General features: G+C 40.5%; 1 protein-coding gene across 1 annotated transcript in view; it reads left to right on the top strand.

The window, feature by feature from the left end:
• KPNA4 (karyopherin subunit alpha 4) overlaps positions 1-5,055 on the top strand; it is a 42,827-nt gene extending 37,772 nt beyond the window's left edge. The window contains exons 15-17 of the mRNA XM_020791762.3: positions 1,595-1,757; positions 2,353-2,447; positions 3,135-5,055. Coding sequence (XP_020647421.1) covers positions 1,595-1,757; positions 2,353-2,447; positions 3,135-3,233 — 357 coding nt within the window. The 3' untranslated portion in view covers positions 3,234-5,055. The remainder of the gene's footprint in view (positions 1-1,594; positions 1,758-2,352; positions 2,448-3,134) is intronic.
• The last annotated feature ends 14,017 nt before the right edge of the window (positions 5,056-19,072 follow it).

The raw sequence follows: 19,072 nt of genomic DNA on the forward strand, positions 1-19,072 counted from the left end.
GACACTACATGAACTATGTGTTCATTATTGGCCAGCAGTATGTATGGGTATAATCTCTGGTGAGTCCTAATTGTAAAAATGAGAAAAAGGATTTGTAAACCAAAAATAAGTTTTATTTTTTTAATAAATGCACACAGTAGATTAAGAAGCTTCAGTATTACAAACTACGAGGTTTTTGTCATACAGCCAGAAGTACTTTTACTTTTCTCTTTCTAATGGTTTACACACATTCAGTTCCTTGTGGATCCTTGATTTTACACAAGAATGCCTTAGTGCCAATCCCTATTGTGCAACTATGCTGCATCCATGGTAGTTGCCTTGAGCCCTGGGACAGAAGTGCTATCCCGAAAGCAATTCCATCAATGCATTGTACAGTTGGTTGTTCCAGGAATGCACAATTTCTTGTTACCAGGCACAACGCTCCACACATTTATGCTGGCATAACATAGTGAACAGGATACTGTCCAGTATTTTTCACAATTGCTTCGCAAAACCAAACTTTCATCTCTAACTCAGTACAGCATCGTTTCTGTTTTTCACTGCTTTAAAACTCTCTCTCTCACCTGCCCCCTTGTTCCTCTGACATCTGTCTCTTCATCACACAGCCTCTTACATAAAACAGCTGCTCTCCAGCTAGGACTCAGCCAGGTCACAGTCACATTCACAAACGTTCCATTACATCTCTCAATTGTTTTAATTGCTTCTCCTGGCACATATCCAGCTATAACTGCCAGTCAAATACGAGTCACTTACCACGTGTACCAATGCAAATCTATTATACTTGGCAGTGTCATTTTGGAAGCTTTCACTTAGGAGCAGAACACCATCAAGCAAGGGGCTGAAAACCAGGAAACAGAAAGAATCAAGGATGCCTAAAGGAAGAGAGAAATGAGAAAGCAAATAGACTAAATTAAAATTGTTCTTTCACTTTCATTGGCTTGGATCCCTAGAAGCACATGCAGTATTCTGCTTGCACAGCCAGTTTCCCCCATTCTTCTCACTGCCTCCTGAGGAAGATATTTTTTTGCCAGCGACATTCCAGATGGTTTGGGATGTGGTACAAGAGGGTGCAGTTTGGGAAAGTTGAGCAGGGAGCACACCTTGCTCAAATAAGAGAATCTTTTTGTATTTGTTTGTTTGTTTGTTTGTTTGATTTGTATCCCGCCTATCTGGGCCACCGGCTGGAACATTACACCTTTGTATCCAAACTTGATTGTTTTGTGTTAATAGTATGCATAAGAAACATGCTAAATTGAATTACCCATCCCACCTAAGTGAGGTTTTTAAACAATTAACAACACAAATGGGTATTTGATTATGAGCTCTATCAAAAGGGACAGTTGTCTTTCAAATCTGGATTAGAATTCACCAATTTTATAATAGTTTATCCATATTCACCAGATTAGGTTTCAGTCTCTGTTAAGATCAGAAGAAAGAAGCCAATACCTTGTAAGGCCTGTATAATATGACATCCGTCATATCCAGTGAGAACCTTTTTTACTTTTCAGTAACTTTAAAGTTGTTTTGATCAGCTCTCTTTCTGTCTCTTATCATTTTGATCCTAACTTTATGGGCCTTTTTTGTCCTTTTCTAGGTGGCGTACCTAATTCAACAAAATGTAATTCCTCCATTTTGCACCTTGTTAACAGTAAAAGATGCTCAGGTTGTGCAAGTAGTGCTGGATGGGCTAAGTAATATATTAAAAATGGCTGAAGATGAGGCAGAAACCATAGCCAACCTTATTGAAGAATGTGGAGGTATGATGGAATTTCTTGCCTTAACATAATAAGACTTAAATATTTGTTTGCGTTTTTGTCACAGAGCTATAAATGCTTACATTGTTTCTATGAAGAAATTTATTTATTTCTTTAAAATATGACATCCAGAGTGATTGTCAATATATTACATAATGTGTACACTTCTTGAATATTCTGTTCAAACCACATTTCAGGTGTCATTATTTTGAAGCTGTGTTAAAGACGAGCACAGAAATTGGACAACATCTTGTTGTGTAACTTCGTTCTAGTGTTACCCAGATCAGGCGTTGAAAGCGCTTAATTAAAGTAATTAAAAGCTCCCTAACTTTGTTTAGATTCCAAGGCTCTATAGGGCTCTGGGGGGGATGGGGGAGTGTTAAAAAATCAGTGCTAGCTTACAGCAGCAATGTTTTACTATTAATACACCCACCAGTCCTGAGGCTCTCAAATGCCTCTCCAGGGCATTATTTTAAATTAAAGGCTTCCAGTGCCTGACCCAGATTACATTGCTCAAAGTCACAGCAGCAGGATTTTGCCCATTCTCTTTTATTATCCCAAAAGGTGTCCAGTTCAGATTTTTGTTTAACTTTAATAGGGCTGGAGAAAATTGAACAGCTCCAGAATCATGAAAATGAAGACATCTACAAACTGGCTTATGAGATCATCGATCAGTTCTTCTCTTCAGATGATGTAAGTATATCAGAGCAGTGAAATTTAATCTGTTTACAGAATATTTTGCATAATAAGGCAGGGTGCAGAGTGCCTGTTGAATCCATAGCCCTGTTTATCTGTCTTTGGACAGGTTTGTAGTGGTGTAGGGAGCCATGCAGAAACATAGTACTTGTTATGGTTTAAGCCACTATAGAACTAGTCTTTCTAGTAATCTATTTTGGACATAATGCTTTTTTAGACCCTATATACATAAAATCTTTTCTGCATCTTGAATGACTATTGTTGAGATATTATTGTTATTTTTCAGTTTTTGTTCTATTTGCTGTGAGCCACCCATAGTAGACATTGTCTAGATGGGCGGCATATACGTTTAATAAATAAATAAATGATTACACATAACAGAAGGACCTTCAAGTGGGTACATCCCAGGACAATCATAGTTCATTGCTGGATACATAAGGGTGGAGATACTGACTCTTCCAAATTCATAACTGAAACATTACAGATTGGAGATTCCTGCAAATGGCAGAAGTACTGTTGGTGATACATCTGCGCCTGTGGAATTTTTGCAGAGTACGCTGGGGGCTTTAAGCAAGCAATTGTTGAACATATTGTTTCAAGCAGTAAATTATGTAAAATAATGTATATTAAAAATTTGATCACATTTCAGAAATTTTACTTCAAGTTTGTATTGTTCACTTACAGATAGATGAAGATCCAAGTCTTGTTCCAGAAGCAATTCAAGGTGGAACATTTGGTTTCAATTCATCTGCCAATGTACCTGCAGAAGGATTCCAGTTCTAGAGTGGTATTTTGGAAGTTAGGTACAATGCAGCACTGAATTAAAAAGGGTTTGATCCATCAAGCTTGGCTCATGGGATCTGCTGCTGCATTAAATCGGGGAAGAAAATGTGAAGATTTCATTTGGAATCACAGAAAAGCCCGAATGAAGTCAAGATGGCGAGTGGGTGCGAGTGAGAGTGAGTGGCAAAATGTAATGAAAAACTTCACACTGAATGCTTATATAGGTTGTTAAAAGGAAAAGGGCTATAGGTCAAAGATCTTCAGCACCTGAGGAGGGACATTGACTTAATTAGCTCAATTGTGGGGGAAAAATGCAGTACTATTCCATCATCAAGCCATGTAAGCATAAAGGAGAATAGGATGCCCGTATAAGTCCAAGGAGAATGAGCCCAGGCCTTGCTAACGAAGCACTGTGTGAATGGACAACATTGAGTGAATGTCTGGACTCAGTGCTGTAGGGCCACATGTGTGTTTCAAATCTGGGGCTCTTTGCTCATGAAGCAGACTCCTAGCCTTGGAGTGGGGTGTGTACGAGAGTATGGTTGTGATGCTGTATGTGAACGCATGCAAGCTTGATTTGCCTTCAGGGGGCTGATAATAACCTTAGTCAATCATCAAAGGGAGTGCGCAAGTGTTAACACTGGACACGAAAACAGAGACCGGTTTAGCAGCAGACTATGGTTTTACTCCTGCAGCCTGTGTTTTTATTTTATTTTTTCCCCTTTTCATTTTAGTTATTTTATTTCCTGTATGGCTTATACTAGTTGCTTGTAAAGTCAAAACTTTGAGGAAGGCTCCCCTGTGCATTTGCACCAGATGACTCATCATTGTTAACAAAAAAGCTTTCCATATCAACAAAGCTAATTTATGTAGACTTTTTGCATGAAATCCATACACGTTTCCCTTTTCCAACTATTGTGTTGCAGTACACAAATTGCCATAATACAAGAAAACAATAAAAATGTTTAGTACCATCCTTTTCATTTTCAGTGATGACATGGAAATATTTTTGCATGTGGTAATCTGCAGCATAGCTCATTTTTAGATTTTACTGAGTCCTGTAACCAGCTGTTTCTGTTGTGGTAGGATACCGTGCTGTGTTTCAATGTTATTTGTTTTCAAACTTTGTTTTCTATGAAAATGATATGGAAACCTCAAAATAAAATTTGGTGCATATGTACTGCTGAAAAGATTGGAGAAGAGATGTGAATAGATGTACAAATCAAGTCATGGTTTGAACACGTTAATGATGCCACCTAATCTGTCCAATTGTTCTAGACTTTTTATCTTTAGATGTAGGCAGCCATGAACAATCTATTTTGAGCCACTTTAGAGAGAACTTTGTATACTTAACTTGCATAGAAAATGCAAGTGGTTTTTATAATTGGAATAATACCTCAGTTTTGAGGTTCTGCACACTAAATTAAAAGTGACATTACAAATATGTACAAAAAAGAGAACTCTTTATAAGGTGGCTCATTGTAGGAAATGCTGTGCCTTCCCCTTTGAGCACAAGTGTTGCATGAACAACAGTTTGCTATAAGAAAACATACCAGGTTAGCCACCATTAGCATCTATATCTACCTTGTGTTTTTTTAAAATCAGCTGGTAATTCTGAAACGCAGTAGAATGGATAAAGATTATTTTGTGATCATAACTCTTTGTTGGACTAGAGTATTTTTGCAGCATTCCTTGTCATCAGAAACATGGTTAAAAGTTTAAAACTAGATGCAGCAGAAAACTAGCTTGTGAAATTTATCCAAGTAGAATGCAGGCTAGGCTGTCTTGGGGATAATAAACATTAAAACTTACAACAATGTTATACTGGTGTATATTTGTTTGTTTAAACATACTTTAAGTTCCTGCTAGTGCAGCTTCATTATGCTGGCAAGTAGAACAAAATATACTACATTTTATTTTGTAATTACTTTTGTTTCTTTCACCTTCTACAAAACTGCAAGTTACAGGATGCTCATTAACTTTGATTTTATATCCACTTCTGCCCTATAAACTCAGTGCCATAGTTTGATATTTTTGTCTCTCTTTTGGCATCAGATTCTATATACTTCTCTTATATTATCAAAAGGAAACATATTTGCAATGTAGTATCCTCCTTTCTCCAACTAGAATGAGTAGTTAGGTTGTGCATCTGACCATGTAAGTGGTTTTCCAGATTATAACAAATACGTTGCTAAGTGCAACATGTACAAATCACCTTTCAAAGTTTATAGAGATGGTTGAGATGTGAAGCCAAATTATAGTTTTATAGGCCAAAATGCTGTCAGCAAATGTGGAATGTAATCAGTTCACTGTTTGCTCTTCAAGTTTTTGGGTTTGCAGTTAGTGCAAAATGGAGAATGGGCCATTGAAATGAATGGGTTGTCCATTTGTAGAGTTCACCATGCCAATTCTTGGAAGATACTCAAAACCAGTTGCCTCAAATCAGGAAGAGCTGAAGGTATTGCCACACAGTAGAGATGGCCTATGTGGGCCCATGAGTGTAACATTTTTCTCTTAACAATGTCTAGGCAATATATCTCAATTATCTATTTTGGGGAGACAGGTGAACATAACTACAGTACTCGTTTCAAAGGAAATGTTTTAAATAGTTTAAAGAGAAGATGGGAAATGGTGTTTGATATACCAAAGGAGGTGAAAGTGGAATTTAAAGGCAAAAGATAAATTTGAAAATTAGTTTCAGGAATAAGCAAGAATGAAAGAACACAATAAAGGATGAAATAATCCTGCTAAGGATGAAATAATTACTAATCCTACATGGAATCTGATAGGAACATCCAACACTAATCATGGTGCCTATTTCAAACCCAGTACACCACTGCAATGGATTAGATCTGTGGGTAAGTTTTAAATAAACCTGAACTGCAGAGAATTCTGAGTTAAATGTTTTGAGGTGTCAAAAGGAACTGTTCTAGCTGTAGATTGGTTTATCCATATGTTTCAATGTAATTGCAGTAAATCAAGATACAGGGCTGAAAACATCTGGGAAGTATTTTTATAGATTTATTCAGTTTATTTATACTGCCTGAGTACTGCAAAGCACTACTCTGGATATTTAATAAATATATATGTATGTATAATTAACAGATAATACAATGAAGTAACAAATACAAAGATAAATCCATCAAGAAGAATATGAGTACAAATATATTCAGAATTCAGCAAAACAATATGTACAGAGTGAATACGATAGTACCTCCTTCCATCATGGGAGTGCTGTTCTTACTACTCTGCTGGTCTCTTGACACTATGTTGATTTCACTTGAAAAACAATACACAACTAAATCTAAATGTAATTTATATCTACGAGCAGACATGAAATTAACTTCCATGCTACAGAAGGTAGGTCGTTTTTTTTAAATTTAACTGCATCTTTTTGTTTAATCTTTCTTAATGAAGAAACTAAGTTTAGGCAAAACAAACTAGCACAACCTTTCACTGGCATTCTATAAAAGACTACCTTAAAATTCTTACTGTTTTCTTACGTATTCCCCATTGCCAGTTTCAGAGGACCTCTTCTCATTTAAAAGCAGTTTGATGGCAGGTTTAGATCAAAGGGGAGGGAGCCTAATCCCCTCCCAGCTAATTTGACTTAAAAGAAGTACCATGAAAGATTCTGGAGATTTAAGGTCTGAAAACATAACAGGTCAAATGTTTCCTATATGTCCTGTAATGTGTTTTTCTAAGCAATGTGCCATATAGGAAAACATTGTTAAAGTCAACTAGCATTCAGATTGTCCTTCAGATATCTTTGGCTAAAACGTCTGTAAACACCAATCAGCATGGTCAGCAGCCGAAAATGGGAGCTATCTCTTCAAGTTGAAGGTACAAACTTTATAAGAATGAAAGTAAGGCCAATCTAGCATTCCTTTTCAATCTAGAAAGCTGACGGGTGTCCTTTCGGCAGAAATATGTTAAACCCTGAAAGAACTGAATATCGTCTCCCTGCTCCTGGAAGGGTATGAACTTCTGAAAGAAATGACAACACTACGGCTTTCACTCCTCACATTCTCTTGACTAACTTCCCCGGCTTGGATATAGCCCCCCCCCCCCGCCCCACAAGTGACGAGGGCGCGTTCAGTTTCTGGTTGCTACTTCATAGCTTGTGGGGAAAGTGCCGACTTTCCAGCTCCTTCCCGTCTTTCCCGCACAAGTGTCGCGCCAGCCTCCTGCCTTCGAGGCAGGTTCTCTTGCACTATACTATGGTGTTCTGGTCGGCGATCGGAGCCTGGCCTTCAAAAGGCGCTTCGTGTTCAGTTTCAGCCTCCTGCTGCTCCCTGTCCAGATCTTCTCCTTCTGGAGTTTCTGCAGGTTCTCTGGCAGATCTCTGCAACGCGTCCCCCAAATTCTCTACCAGCAAGCGGCCGGATTCCCAGAATCTTTGCATGGAGCTTTTTCTCTCTTGGGGTTTTGACTCCTGCCCTTGCTCTGGGGTCACCACGGGCAGCTGTTCTTGCCCTTGCGGTGAACGATCCTCCGTCGTGTGGTCCGCATCGGGATCCCCCTGGCTGTTTTTATACCAGCGCACTTTGCCAGAGCGGCCACCCATGGTCGAGGCACTCTCCCTGTGCCGACGCTCCTCGTCCGGCCAAGAGACAGTCGTCACCGAGGTATCGGTAAAATGTTCGGAGCTCTGGAAGAAGCTGGTCACGCCGGGTCTCCCAAAGTCCCACGAGGAGCGCGCCGGCTGTACCAGGGCTGGAGACATGCAGCTCAAGCCCGTGGCGGTGGAGGCCAAAGCGCAAGCCAGGCAAGCCAAGAAGAGGCTCTGGCCGGGGCTGGTGGATAACTTGCCCGCCTCCAGGTGGCTCCGCCCGCGCACCAGAGCTAAGAGGCAGGAGCCCAGCGCCGCCGCGCAAGCGATCAGGATGGCGGTCAGCCCGTGAAAGAGCGGGGCCAGCGACCGGTACTGCCGCCGCCCCAAGAAATCCATCGTCAACGCCAGCGAGCCGCTCAGCACGCTGAAGAGGCAGCAGAAGGCGATGGCTAGCATGAGGAGGCCCCCGGACGAGCCCAGCAAGGGTGTGCCCGGAGCGGGGTCGGTCTGACTGACGGCCCAGGCCGCCCCCAGGACGAACTGCCTGGTCTCATCTTGCACCAGGACCCAACTGGGATAAGCGCCCGCGGTGCCGATCACAGCCAGCGCCATGCTCTGGGCCAGCGCCGCCGCGAGGCTTCCTTCCCGCCGGATTCTGCTTTGCCTCAGCAGGATCAGGCGGAAGGTCTTCGACTCGAGGAGGGCGTCTGACTTCTCTGCGACGGTCGCCGCGCTCTCCATGAGGGGACTCCGGGTCCAGAGGGGGAGCGGCGGCTCAAAACAGAGACTTTTCTCCTTGGTTCCCTTGGGTTTTGTGGGAATCTCGTCCCACACACCAGAGGCAAAAGACAGTTGGGGGGGAGGGGAGGAAAAGAGGCCTTACTTTTCCCTCCTTTTTTCTTACAGGTTGCCCCACCCACTCACCTTGATAGACAAGATCGTAAAGCCAATCTCTTTTTCTTTTTTTTGGAGTTCCTGGCGCCCTCTGTTGGTGAGGGCAACGCGGGAATTCAGTTTTTTTGCTCCTGCTTCCCCCTTGAGAGCAGCTCTGCTAGCTTTTCTCGATGCCCTTTTATTCCTTTTTTTAAAAAAAATGTTTTTGCTCCTTTTGTGGTTGTCCTCTCTATTCCGGGACAAGCCTCCTTAGCGTTGCTGGAGAGGTGTGGCACTGAAAGAATAGCCTGGGGCCCTCGGCGTATTCAGTGATTCCCCCCTCCCCTGTGAGGCAGTTTGCGGGTTGGCGCCCTGCACTCAGAGGTGGTGGCCTGTGGAGCAGGCCTGCCCCCGGGTTCACAGAGGCCTTTCCAGGGCGCCAAAGATTCTCCTGGGTAGCATTCAGCAGCAGCAGCAACAAAATCCCGCCCTTCTTTGCCTCGGTCTGCATCATGGAAGGCCCTGTCCTGTGCTCAAGAGTGCTGCTCCAGGAGATTCCTTCATCCGGCAATCCCCCAGACAAGGGTGGAATTTACCGCCCCCATCACTTCAGCCTGGCGGGACAAAGAAGCCTCAAAGAAGCTGTGCCTTCCTCCTGCCTGCTCCCACTGCTGCAGCCGCTTCCGCCTCCAGGGACCTGCCAAGAAAGAACAGGAAGACCCACATGTGCTTCCTATGGCCATTTGGAGAGCCTTCAGGAAGGGGAAACTGGGAAGAATTGGCAGCATTGGCTACTGGGAAGCATGAGACTAAATGGGCTGTGAATGGACCCACCCTTCACTGTCCTGGAGACCCACACAGAAAGAGATCTCTTCTTCCCCTGAAGGGGAGGTGAACCCAGTGGAGCAATTTTGTCTGGGCCACAGAGGAAGGAAAGAGAGCTGTCTGCGGAGGGGGAGGAGGGAAAGGCTAGGAAGGCTTCCCAGCCCCATATTGTTCCAGCCAGAGGATCTCGAGCCTCTCCCTTGGAAGGCCTTCAGGACATAGATCAGAAAGGTCCAGAAACTCAGCCAGGTGCTTGAGCCAGGCCTCCCCAAGGGCTTGGGAGCAGTGTTTGAGTTGTTTAGTTGTGCCTTTGCGATGGAAACTTTCCTTAGGTTTCAAAATGTATTCTAATCAGCCACATTCTGTTAGTAACAAGCTTTAGGCCCCCAGGTGAATGCTAATTGTAAGGGCTGTGGTCTCTTCCATTTTCTCAAAGAATGGAGGAGATGCCCCAAGGCATCAAGATGACAAAAAGGGGGACTTCTGCTCTCAAAATATTCTTGAGACCCTACATGCAGCTTTCAGGCTTATTCAGAAGCGGTCCGTTTTGCAAAAGTAGTTGGTGCGTGAGCCAAAGACATGCTGTGCAGTCTCCTCATGAGCAATATTAAGCTCGGACAGATGCTGAACAGAATTAATAAAGTCACTGTCCTTACAGAGGATGCCACTCTGGACTGACTCTCCAGTTTAGTGCCAGAGCACAGACAGCAGCTTCTGTAGTACATCATCACCTATGGCTCAGATATTGGCAGGCAAACTCCACAGCATAAATAAAGATACAGATAAATGACACCCTTAGGGAACTCCAAGTAATTTGGCAGTTCTTGGATCTAGTTTTAATTTAAACTTAATCTTTAGACTAAGAGTTCTAATTTTAATGTCCAGTGGAGAAATAAAGGCACCAGACTAGGGTCTTTCCCTTCATAGCAACAGACCCTTCATATGTAGGGGTTACAGAGATGGTTGATTTACTCTTAACTGCGACTTACATTAGTATGGTTAAGTCAGAGTTCTAGTAGGCCCATTTGAATCAATGGGACTTGTGGAGGAGTTGACTCTATATCTCCATTGATTCAATGGATCTACTCTACTGCAATTTACTACCCTCTGCAACTAGATTTTAACCACTGCACTGGAAATATTATAATTAAATCAGTTTATTTATTTATTTATTATTTGATTTCTACCCCGCCGCTGTAGACAGAGTCTACTCGGGTCGGCTTACAAACAAGTATAAAGCATTAGGAGGTAAGAGGGATGGCTTGATGGGCCTTTTCGGCAGCTGCCCTCAGACTATGAAATGCCCTCCCGACTGAGATTCGTCTGGCGTCGATGCTGATGACATTTCGGCTCCAGGTCAAAACCTTCCTGTTCCAGAAGGCTTTTAATTGAAATAATATTAGCTGTGAGTCTGATGGTAATTTTTATATATATATTAATTGTATTTTAATTGTTCTAAATTTTATTGTATTTTAAATATTGTAAGCTGCCCAGAGACCTTTGGGTAGTGTGGGCCGCATATAAATAAATAAATAAATAAATAAATAAATAAAATAAAATAAAATAAAATAAAATAAAATAAAATAGATTGTATTTTTACAATACTTTTCATATTAAGAATAAATAAACTATTTGCAAGTTTCCACTTAAAATAAATTTAATTTTAAATTAGCAATAAAGCCCCTGACCTTAGTAGTCATTTACTTGCCAAGGCCTGACTAAACACATGGGTTTTTAATGCTTTTATAAGGGCATTTGAGAATAGCTACTAAAAAGGACCACTCATGTTCTTGCCAATTGTATATCTGAAGGCAGTGGTAGGGAGAAAAAAACGCCCTGCAAATCTCAAAGCTCAGGTAGGCTTATATAAGTGAATAAAGTATTCTCAATCAGCAGTAATGTACGTCCCACTGATTTTAATAGGTTTAATTTTGGGGGGACTAAAATGGATTTAGACATATGATTGAAGCAACTATTTTAAAAATGTGTCCATTATGGCAATTGTTGCTTGCGTGAATTCCTTATTTTATGACATTTTTGTACATAAAGTATGCACATGCACATGGTTCAGGATAATTTCAGGATATGTTGTATGTTTTACTGGATTTGTATGCTTTTTTCAGTTGTAGTTCCAATGAGGATAAAGCATTAATTAAATAATTTGATTTACATACTTCCTTTCTCTTTTGCAGTTAATCTCAAAAAGAGATTAAGAAAAAGATTAACTGAAAGATAAAAGATTAACTGAAAGATAAAAGATAAAGATAAAATATAAAAAATTAAAGGCCAGCATCCTATTGCTAATCCCAACCTTAGTACACTCATTCACTCAACTAAATTTACAAAAGTGTTAACATACCATTTACCAACTGATTCTGTGGCTCTACCCTTAATTGAGACTAACAGTGAGATACTAGCTAAATAGATATCGTATTAAAACATGACTGAATTATAAGGTTAGAACACAAGTGAATTAAAAACAATTTAAATGCACATTATTTAAAAAGTACAACACCTATACATTAAACGAGCCTTCCTCAGCAATTTGTTACTTGCCAAAAGCCTCCCTGACTGAAAAGTCCTTTATCTATTGGTGTACGTAACAAGAAAATTATTTCTGTAGTATGTTTGTTAAGAAAATCTATATAGAGCTGACTTAAAAATTTGGCCAGGATAGTTCTCCCAGTCATTTTCCCACAAGGATATCTGTGAATTACAGAAATTCTGTGGATTTGAAGCTGTTGACATCTTAGATGTCTCTCGCAGTTGGGTACTCCAGCTTTTGCTGCTCAGAGAGTATATCTTTCATATCTGTTTAACTGCAGATCACATGAAGTTCTTAGGTAAGATGTACCTAAAATGCAAGCTGCTAGTGACCTTTTCTCACAAGCCTTGTGCACAAATTGGCTGAGAAATGTGTGCTGCGTGCACAAAGTGCAATAAAGACCTTTATATAAATCATAGTAGACCAAAATAGTAGTGGGCTCACACTGTTTAAGATGATAGTAAAAGTTCACATTAAACTATATCAATAGTTAAAAATATCTTGATTATGAGTTTGTAACAATCAGTACAGAAATGGATACCCCTTGACAGCAATCCTAAATTCATATGAGAAAGAGATTAAATTGTATTTAAATATATTATTTTCCCCAGAAGTGAACTTATTTAAATTTTTTCCATTATCCATGCAGTTTAATATTTTGATCCCATTAAAATTAATTATGTTTTATTGTTATGTGGATAGTTTTATTACTGTGGATTATTAATAAAATAAGTGTTGTTTATCATTTTTAAAGAGGAAATAACAGTATTGTACATTTCTAAAAATATGGTTCAGTACTCCAGAAATTTGCATGATGGAGTCAACATGATACACGTAGCAGCTGAAATCCTATTGCATAACTGCACATGCCTAATATGAAGCAGAAAAAGCAAAGCAAAGGAAGTAGTAGAGAAAATTGCAGCAGGGCAGAAGTAATATCCACAAAGCATTTTTGCAGTCAAGTTGTGCAACAGTCAGGACATAAACTTTGTGACCAATTGTGCAGTAAAATTGTGAAATGCTATCTGCATGGGTGCACACTTCTGTGCACATTTCTGCAACTGAAACTTTCTGTTATGTCAATTGAAAAGAATTTCAGCCAGTGGATAAAGTTATCAGGCTTGGACCTTCAAGACATGGGAGGTTCAAAGTCCCACTTTACTTTATATGTCATTGGTTAGAAAATTACTTTCAACCTAACTGTAGTTGTGGAAATGAAATGGGACAACCTCATGTATGACATGCAGAGAAGAATGCAGTATGTAAAAAAAATCTTTATGGCTGGAGAAAATGGGATATGGAAGAAAGAAAGCTTGAAGAAGCAGTGGAACTATGCTCAAGAACCACCTATTCATAGTAAATGAATTTAATATTACAACTTTTTTATAAGAGTGTCAGACAGTAATAACATTGGTCAGAGTGGGGGGAAAGTTTGAATTGTAAGAACATGAATTTATGAAGCCACGAAAGAAGATTTTAAGTTTCCAGACACAATTCCAGACATTTCCCAGATGTTTACATGACAGACTGTAAAATATAAATTTAATTTTATCAGGATAGACAGATGTTTATGTATTCTAGAAAGATAAGCATATCATTATTTATGACACAGTGGCAAATTTATATCATTATTTGCTTTCTCAAGGATAGTTTGGCAGACATCTCTCAGTGTGTTTGAGTTTTTGCTTCAGCATGACTCAATAAATTACAAATACTTTAGTTCATGTATATAAAATATACATGAAATTTTTTAACTTACACATTCTTGAGGATTATCTGTGTAACAGATGGCAGATCACACAGTCAGATCACACTGTCAGTCAATTAATGGTAAACAGTGCATCTACTGCTCTTGTTGAGATCTGTTTTCTCTACAGTGTCCAGCAGAGGGTGTGCTCTTCAGTCTCTTGTATTTTCCATTCCAAAATACAATCTAGTGCAATGCAGCCCTAGCAAAGACTCAGCTTTGGAAAAAGCAGAAAAAAGGTTTATCTGCTTTTTGTCTTCCTAAGCTTCACATCAGTGTTTTCCCCTTGCACTGCTGCTGCCCTCAGCTGCTCCTTCTTACTTATGAGTAAACCAGGTAAACCTCGCTCTTGAATACAATGATGATCCAAACCCTGTGTGGACCCTTCTCACAGGAAATTAAACATCACCAGTATGAATCAAAGGATTGCTCAAGTGAGAAATAAAATAACCTTTTAAGCAAGAATCAGACTGCTCCAAAGTCTCTTGTCTGCACAGGTCCTGAATCTCTTCAGCAAAAGAAAGAGAGGAAGAATCCAAGGCACTTGGTAGCTTTCGTAAAAGAGAAAAGAAAGAGAACCTAAGATAAAACAGAAAGATGTCAAAGATGGGAAGAACACCAGCTATACAAGTATAGCTTTTTCAGCTGATAATACAATAATTCCAAATTGAGTCACTCAAAACAAAATGGAACACAATAAAATAACAGCAACACTGAAGTAGTCATAGAACTAAACAAATGTTGAGAAGAAAATTCACTAGACTTGGACTTTGCCAAGGAATCTATTGTTGTTTAGTCGTTGTGTCCAACTCTTTGTGGCCCCATGGACCAGACCATGCCAGGCCCTCCTGTCTTCCACTGACTCCCGAAGTGTGGTCAAATTCATATTAGTAGCTTCGATGACACTATCCAGCTATTTCATCCTCTGTTGTCCCCTTCTCCTCTTGCCCTCACACTTTCCCAACATCAAGGTCTTTTCCAGGGAGTCTTCTCTTCTCATGAGATGGCCAAAGTATTGGAGCTTCGAGATCCGTCCTTCCAGTGATCCCTCAGGGTTGATTTCCTTCAGAATGGATAGGTTTGTTTTGAAATAGGTATAACATTTATTGAGGTGTTCAATAGGAAACTTGCCTTGACTTATGAACTTAATCTGTTCCAAAAGATGGTCGTAACTTGAAATGGTCGTAAGTCGAAGCACCATTTCCCATAGGAATGCACTGAAATGCAATTAATCCATTCCGGCTAAAGGAAAAAGAAATCACCAAAATAACAAAAAACACTGCAAGACCCTTCAGAAACACAATCCATTCTGGCCGGGGGGGGGGGAGGAGAAAAGCAAGCAAACTGTGCAAGACCCATCAGAAATGCAAAAAAGGAAAGCGAAAAGCAAGCAAACTATGCAAGACCCATCAGAAATGCAAAAAAGGAAAGCGAAAAGCAAGCAAACCGTGCAAGACCCATTGGAAATGGGAGGGGGAACAAAAAGCAAACAACCCCGCCAGGACCCATCAGAAATGGGAAAAAAACCCAACAAACAAACAAACCCCGCAAGACCCAGCACAGCACAGAAACATAATCCCACCACCCAGCTGAAAACCACATTGTAAAACCCACCCAGAACAGTTTTTAAAAAGCAGAAAGCAGCACCTTACCTTACCAGACAGTCTGAAGCCTCCTCCGATCGCACTCACTCTAACCGTTGGGATGAAAGAGCTAGAAAGAAGCAGCCTCTTTGCCTACCAACTGTTAGCAATTTGAATTCCCCACCTTTTCCCCTGCCTTTTTTTGGTTGTAACTCAAAGCTCTGGCCACAAGTCGAAGCAAAATATTGCAGCCAAAGCTGGTCATAACTCGAAATGGTCATAAGTCGGGATGTTCGTAAGTTGAGGCACCACTGTACAGTGGTGCCAAAAAGTCACCATTCTGTGGATTCATCATACAGCAGGGTCATCGTCTAGCGAGGTACCACTGTACTTACAAACAGAGCTTTGAGTTACAAATGAAAAAAAGGTGGGGGGAAAAGGCTGGGAATTTAAATTGCTAACCATTGGTCAGCGAAGAGGCTGCTTCTTTGTAGCTCTTTCGCACCAACGGTTAGAGAGTGTGTGTCAGAGGAGGATTTGGACTGCCTCGTACTACTTTCTGTTTCTGAGTGAGTACATACAGGGTTTTGCAGTGTGGGTTTGGGCTGGGGGGGTTATGTTTCTGCACTGTTGTTTTGTTTTGGTGTGTTTATTTTTTCAGCCCCAGCGCCTTCCGATGGGGCTTGCTGTTTTTCTTTGTTTGGCTTTTTTCCCCCCGGCCCCAGTGCATTCCGATTGGGCTTGCTCTGTTTGTGTGTGTGAGAGATTTTTTTTCCAGCCCCAGAATGTTCCGATGGGGCTTGTGTTGGTTTTTTGTTTGTTTTTGTTGATCCCCCCCCCAGCCCCAGCACATTCTGATGAGGCTTGCATTATTGTTGTTTTTTGTGTTTTTTTTCTGGCTGGAACAGATTAATTGGGTTTCAATGCATTCCTATGGGAAACGGTGCTTCGATTCATGACCATTTTGAGTTACGACCATCATTCCAGAATGGGTTAAGTTCGTAAGTTAAGGCATTACTGTAGAATGGTTATGAGACAGCCAGTTTTGGAAGAAAATAAATGTAATTGCCATCAGTCCTGGGTTACAGTGCTAGAAGATGCTAATAAAGAACTTAATTATCTCTTCTACAGTTAAACAAAAGAAAAGCAAAGTGTGCTGCTTATATACTGCCCCATAGTGCTTCAAGCACTCTCTGGGAGGTTTACAAGTTAATTATACAGGCTACACATTCCCCCCCCCCCCAGCATAGGAAAGCTATCTGCAAACAGCTGTGCATAGAAAGAGAACTCTCTTGAAAGTGTGTGGCTGGAAATTATGCAGTGTCTTCAGAAGGCCTGGCATGTAGGATTCCAAGTTCATTGACAAAATGAAGCATAACTATAGACCAATTTTGTCAGGAAAGCTACTTCTACACTGAGTTGCCCAGAATTTTTTTATCTCTGACAATAGCTCTACTCACAAGGAGACATATCACTATGGAATCTCTGGCAGCAGCAAGAGGTAGACTTCATTTTGATTAAAGCTCAATAAGGAGAACAGCAAACACTGTGTGGACTTCCTGCTATATATGACCCTAGATTAGTCACGTGAAAAAGAAAGTACACCCTCTTTGAATTCTATAGTTTTATGTATCAGGGCACAATAAAAATCATCCAGTCCTTAGCAGGTCTGAAAACTGGGTAAATACAATCTCAGATGAACAACATATGACATATACAACATGTCATTATTTATTTTACAAAAATAAAGCCAAAATGGAGAAGCAATGTGTGGAAAACTATGTACAGTGCATCCTTACTGCTTCCATAAGAATTTAGAGGCTAAGTAGCAGCCAGGTGCTGTTAATCAAATGCCCTTGAGTAACTGATTGTCAGCAAGTGTGACCACTTCTATAAAAGCCTAAGTGTTAGCAGTTTGCTGGTCTGGAGCATTTAGGAGTGTGTTAACACAGTGACAAGGATACATCAGCAATGACTGTAGAGAGGCAATTGTTGCTGCCCATCAATCTGGGAAGGGTTACAAGTCCATTTCGAAACAATTTTAAGTCCATCATTTTACAGTAAGGAAGACTATTCACAAGTGGAAAATATTGAAGACAGTTGCCAATCTTCCCAGGAGTGGATGTCCAAGCAAATTCATCCCAATGTCAGACTGTGCAATGCTCAGAGAAATTGCAAAAAAAGGAAAAAAAGTTACATTTCAGACTCTACAGGCCTCAGCATGTTAAATGTTAAAGTTCATGAAAGTGCAATTTAAAAAGATTGAATAAGTATGCTTTGTTTGGAAAGGTTGGTCGGAGAAAGCCCCTTCTCTCTAAAAAGAAAATGGCAGCACGGCTTAGGTTTGAAAAATTGCATCTGGACAAACCACAAGATTTATGGAACAATGTCTTTTGAACAGACCAAAGTGGAGATGTTTAGCCATAATGTAGAGCAGCATGTTTGGCAAAAAACAAACAGAGCATATTAGCAAAAACACCACGTACCATATGTCAAGCACGATGGTGGAAGGGTGATGGTGTAGGTTTGTTTTGCAGCCACAGGACCCCAGCACCTTGCAGTCATTGAGTTGACCATAAACTCCTCTGTATACCAAAGTATTCTAGAGTCAAATGTGAGTTATCTGTCCAACAGCTAAAGCTTGACCGAAATTGGGTCATGCAACAGGGCAATGATCCCAAGCACACCAGCAAATCTACAGCGAAATGGCTGAAAAATAAAAGAATCAAGGTGTTGCAATGGCCCAGTCAAAGCCCAGACCTCAATCTAATTGGAATGCTGTGACAAGAACTTAAGAGAACTGTGCATAAAAAAATACCCACAAAGCTCAGTTAACTAAAGCAACATTGAAAAGAAGAGTGTGCCAAAATTCCTCCACAATGATGTGATACAATATGAGCTTCATTATGGTCACTGACCAGCAGATATAGCCAATGTAACTATATCACAAAATACAATGAAAAGTAGCATAAGGTGGCAATCATAATATCACATGTACACAATGTTACAATATACTGTAACTAAATTAGATGGAGCCTCATTAGTTTCACCGGACTGAGTTCAGTAAATAAATTCAGTAAACTCTGTATCCCCTTCAGTCTCATTGCCTTAAGTAGTTTTGCATATAGAATATGGCCAGTACACATTATTATTAAAGAAATACTAGAAATCTAGCTTCGCCTTGATTGGTGCAAGGAGGCAACAGCGCCACCTTATTGCTGCTGCACAGAACTTTGCCACTGCTGTGGTTATATTTATTTATTTATTTATTTATTTATTGGACTTATATGCTGCCCCATAGCGCTACAAGCACTCTCCGGGCGGTTTACAATTTTTAATTATACAGGCTACACATTGCCCCCCCCCAGCAAGCTGGGTACTCATTTTACCGACCTCGGAAGGATGGAAGGCTGAGTCAACCTTGAGCCGGCTACCTGGGATTTGAACCCCAGGTCGTGAGCACAGTTTTAGCTGCAGTACAGCGTTTTAACCACTGCGCCACGAGGCTCACACTTTGTGTCCGGGAGTAAGAGCACAGCATAAAATTCTCTGGACCTGTCTTGTAATTGTTGCAATATTAGGTAGAGGGGATCCCTCCGAGTATCTCTACAATGATGTGAGAGACTGATTAAGTCATTCATAAAGTTTAATGTATAAACTGTACATACATAAAGTCATAAACATAAAATTTAATGTGAAAATTGCCCAGAG

This window comes from Pogona vitticeps, chromosome 3, assembly GCF_051106095.1.
Source record: "Pogona vitticeps strain Pit_001003342236 chromosome 3, PviZW2.1, whole genome shotgun sequence".
Classification (NCBI taxonomy): Eukaryota; Metazoa; Chordata; class Lepidosauria; order Squamata; family Agamidae; genus Pogona; species Pogona vitticeps.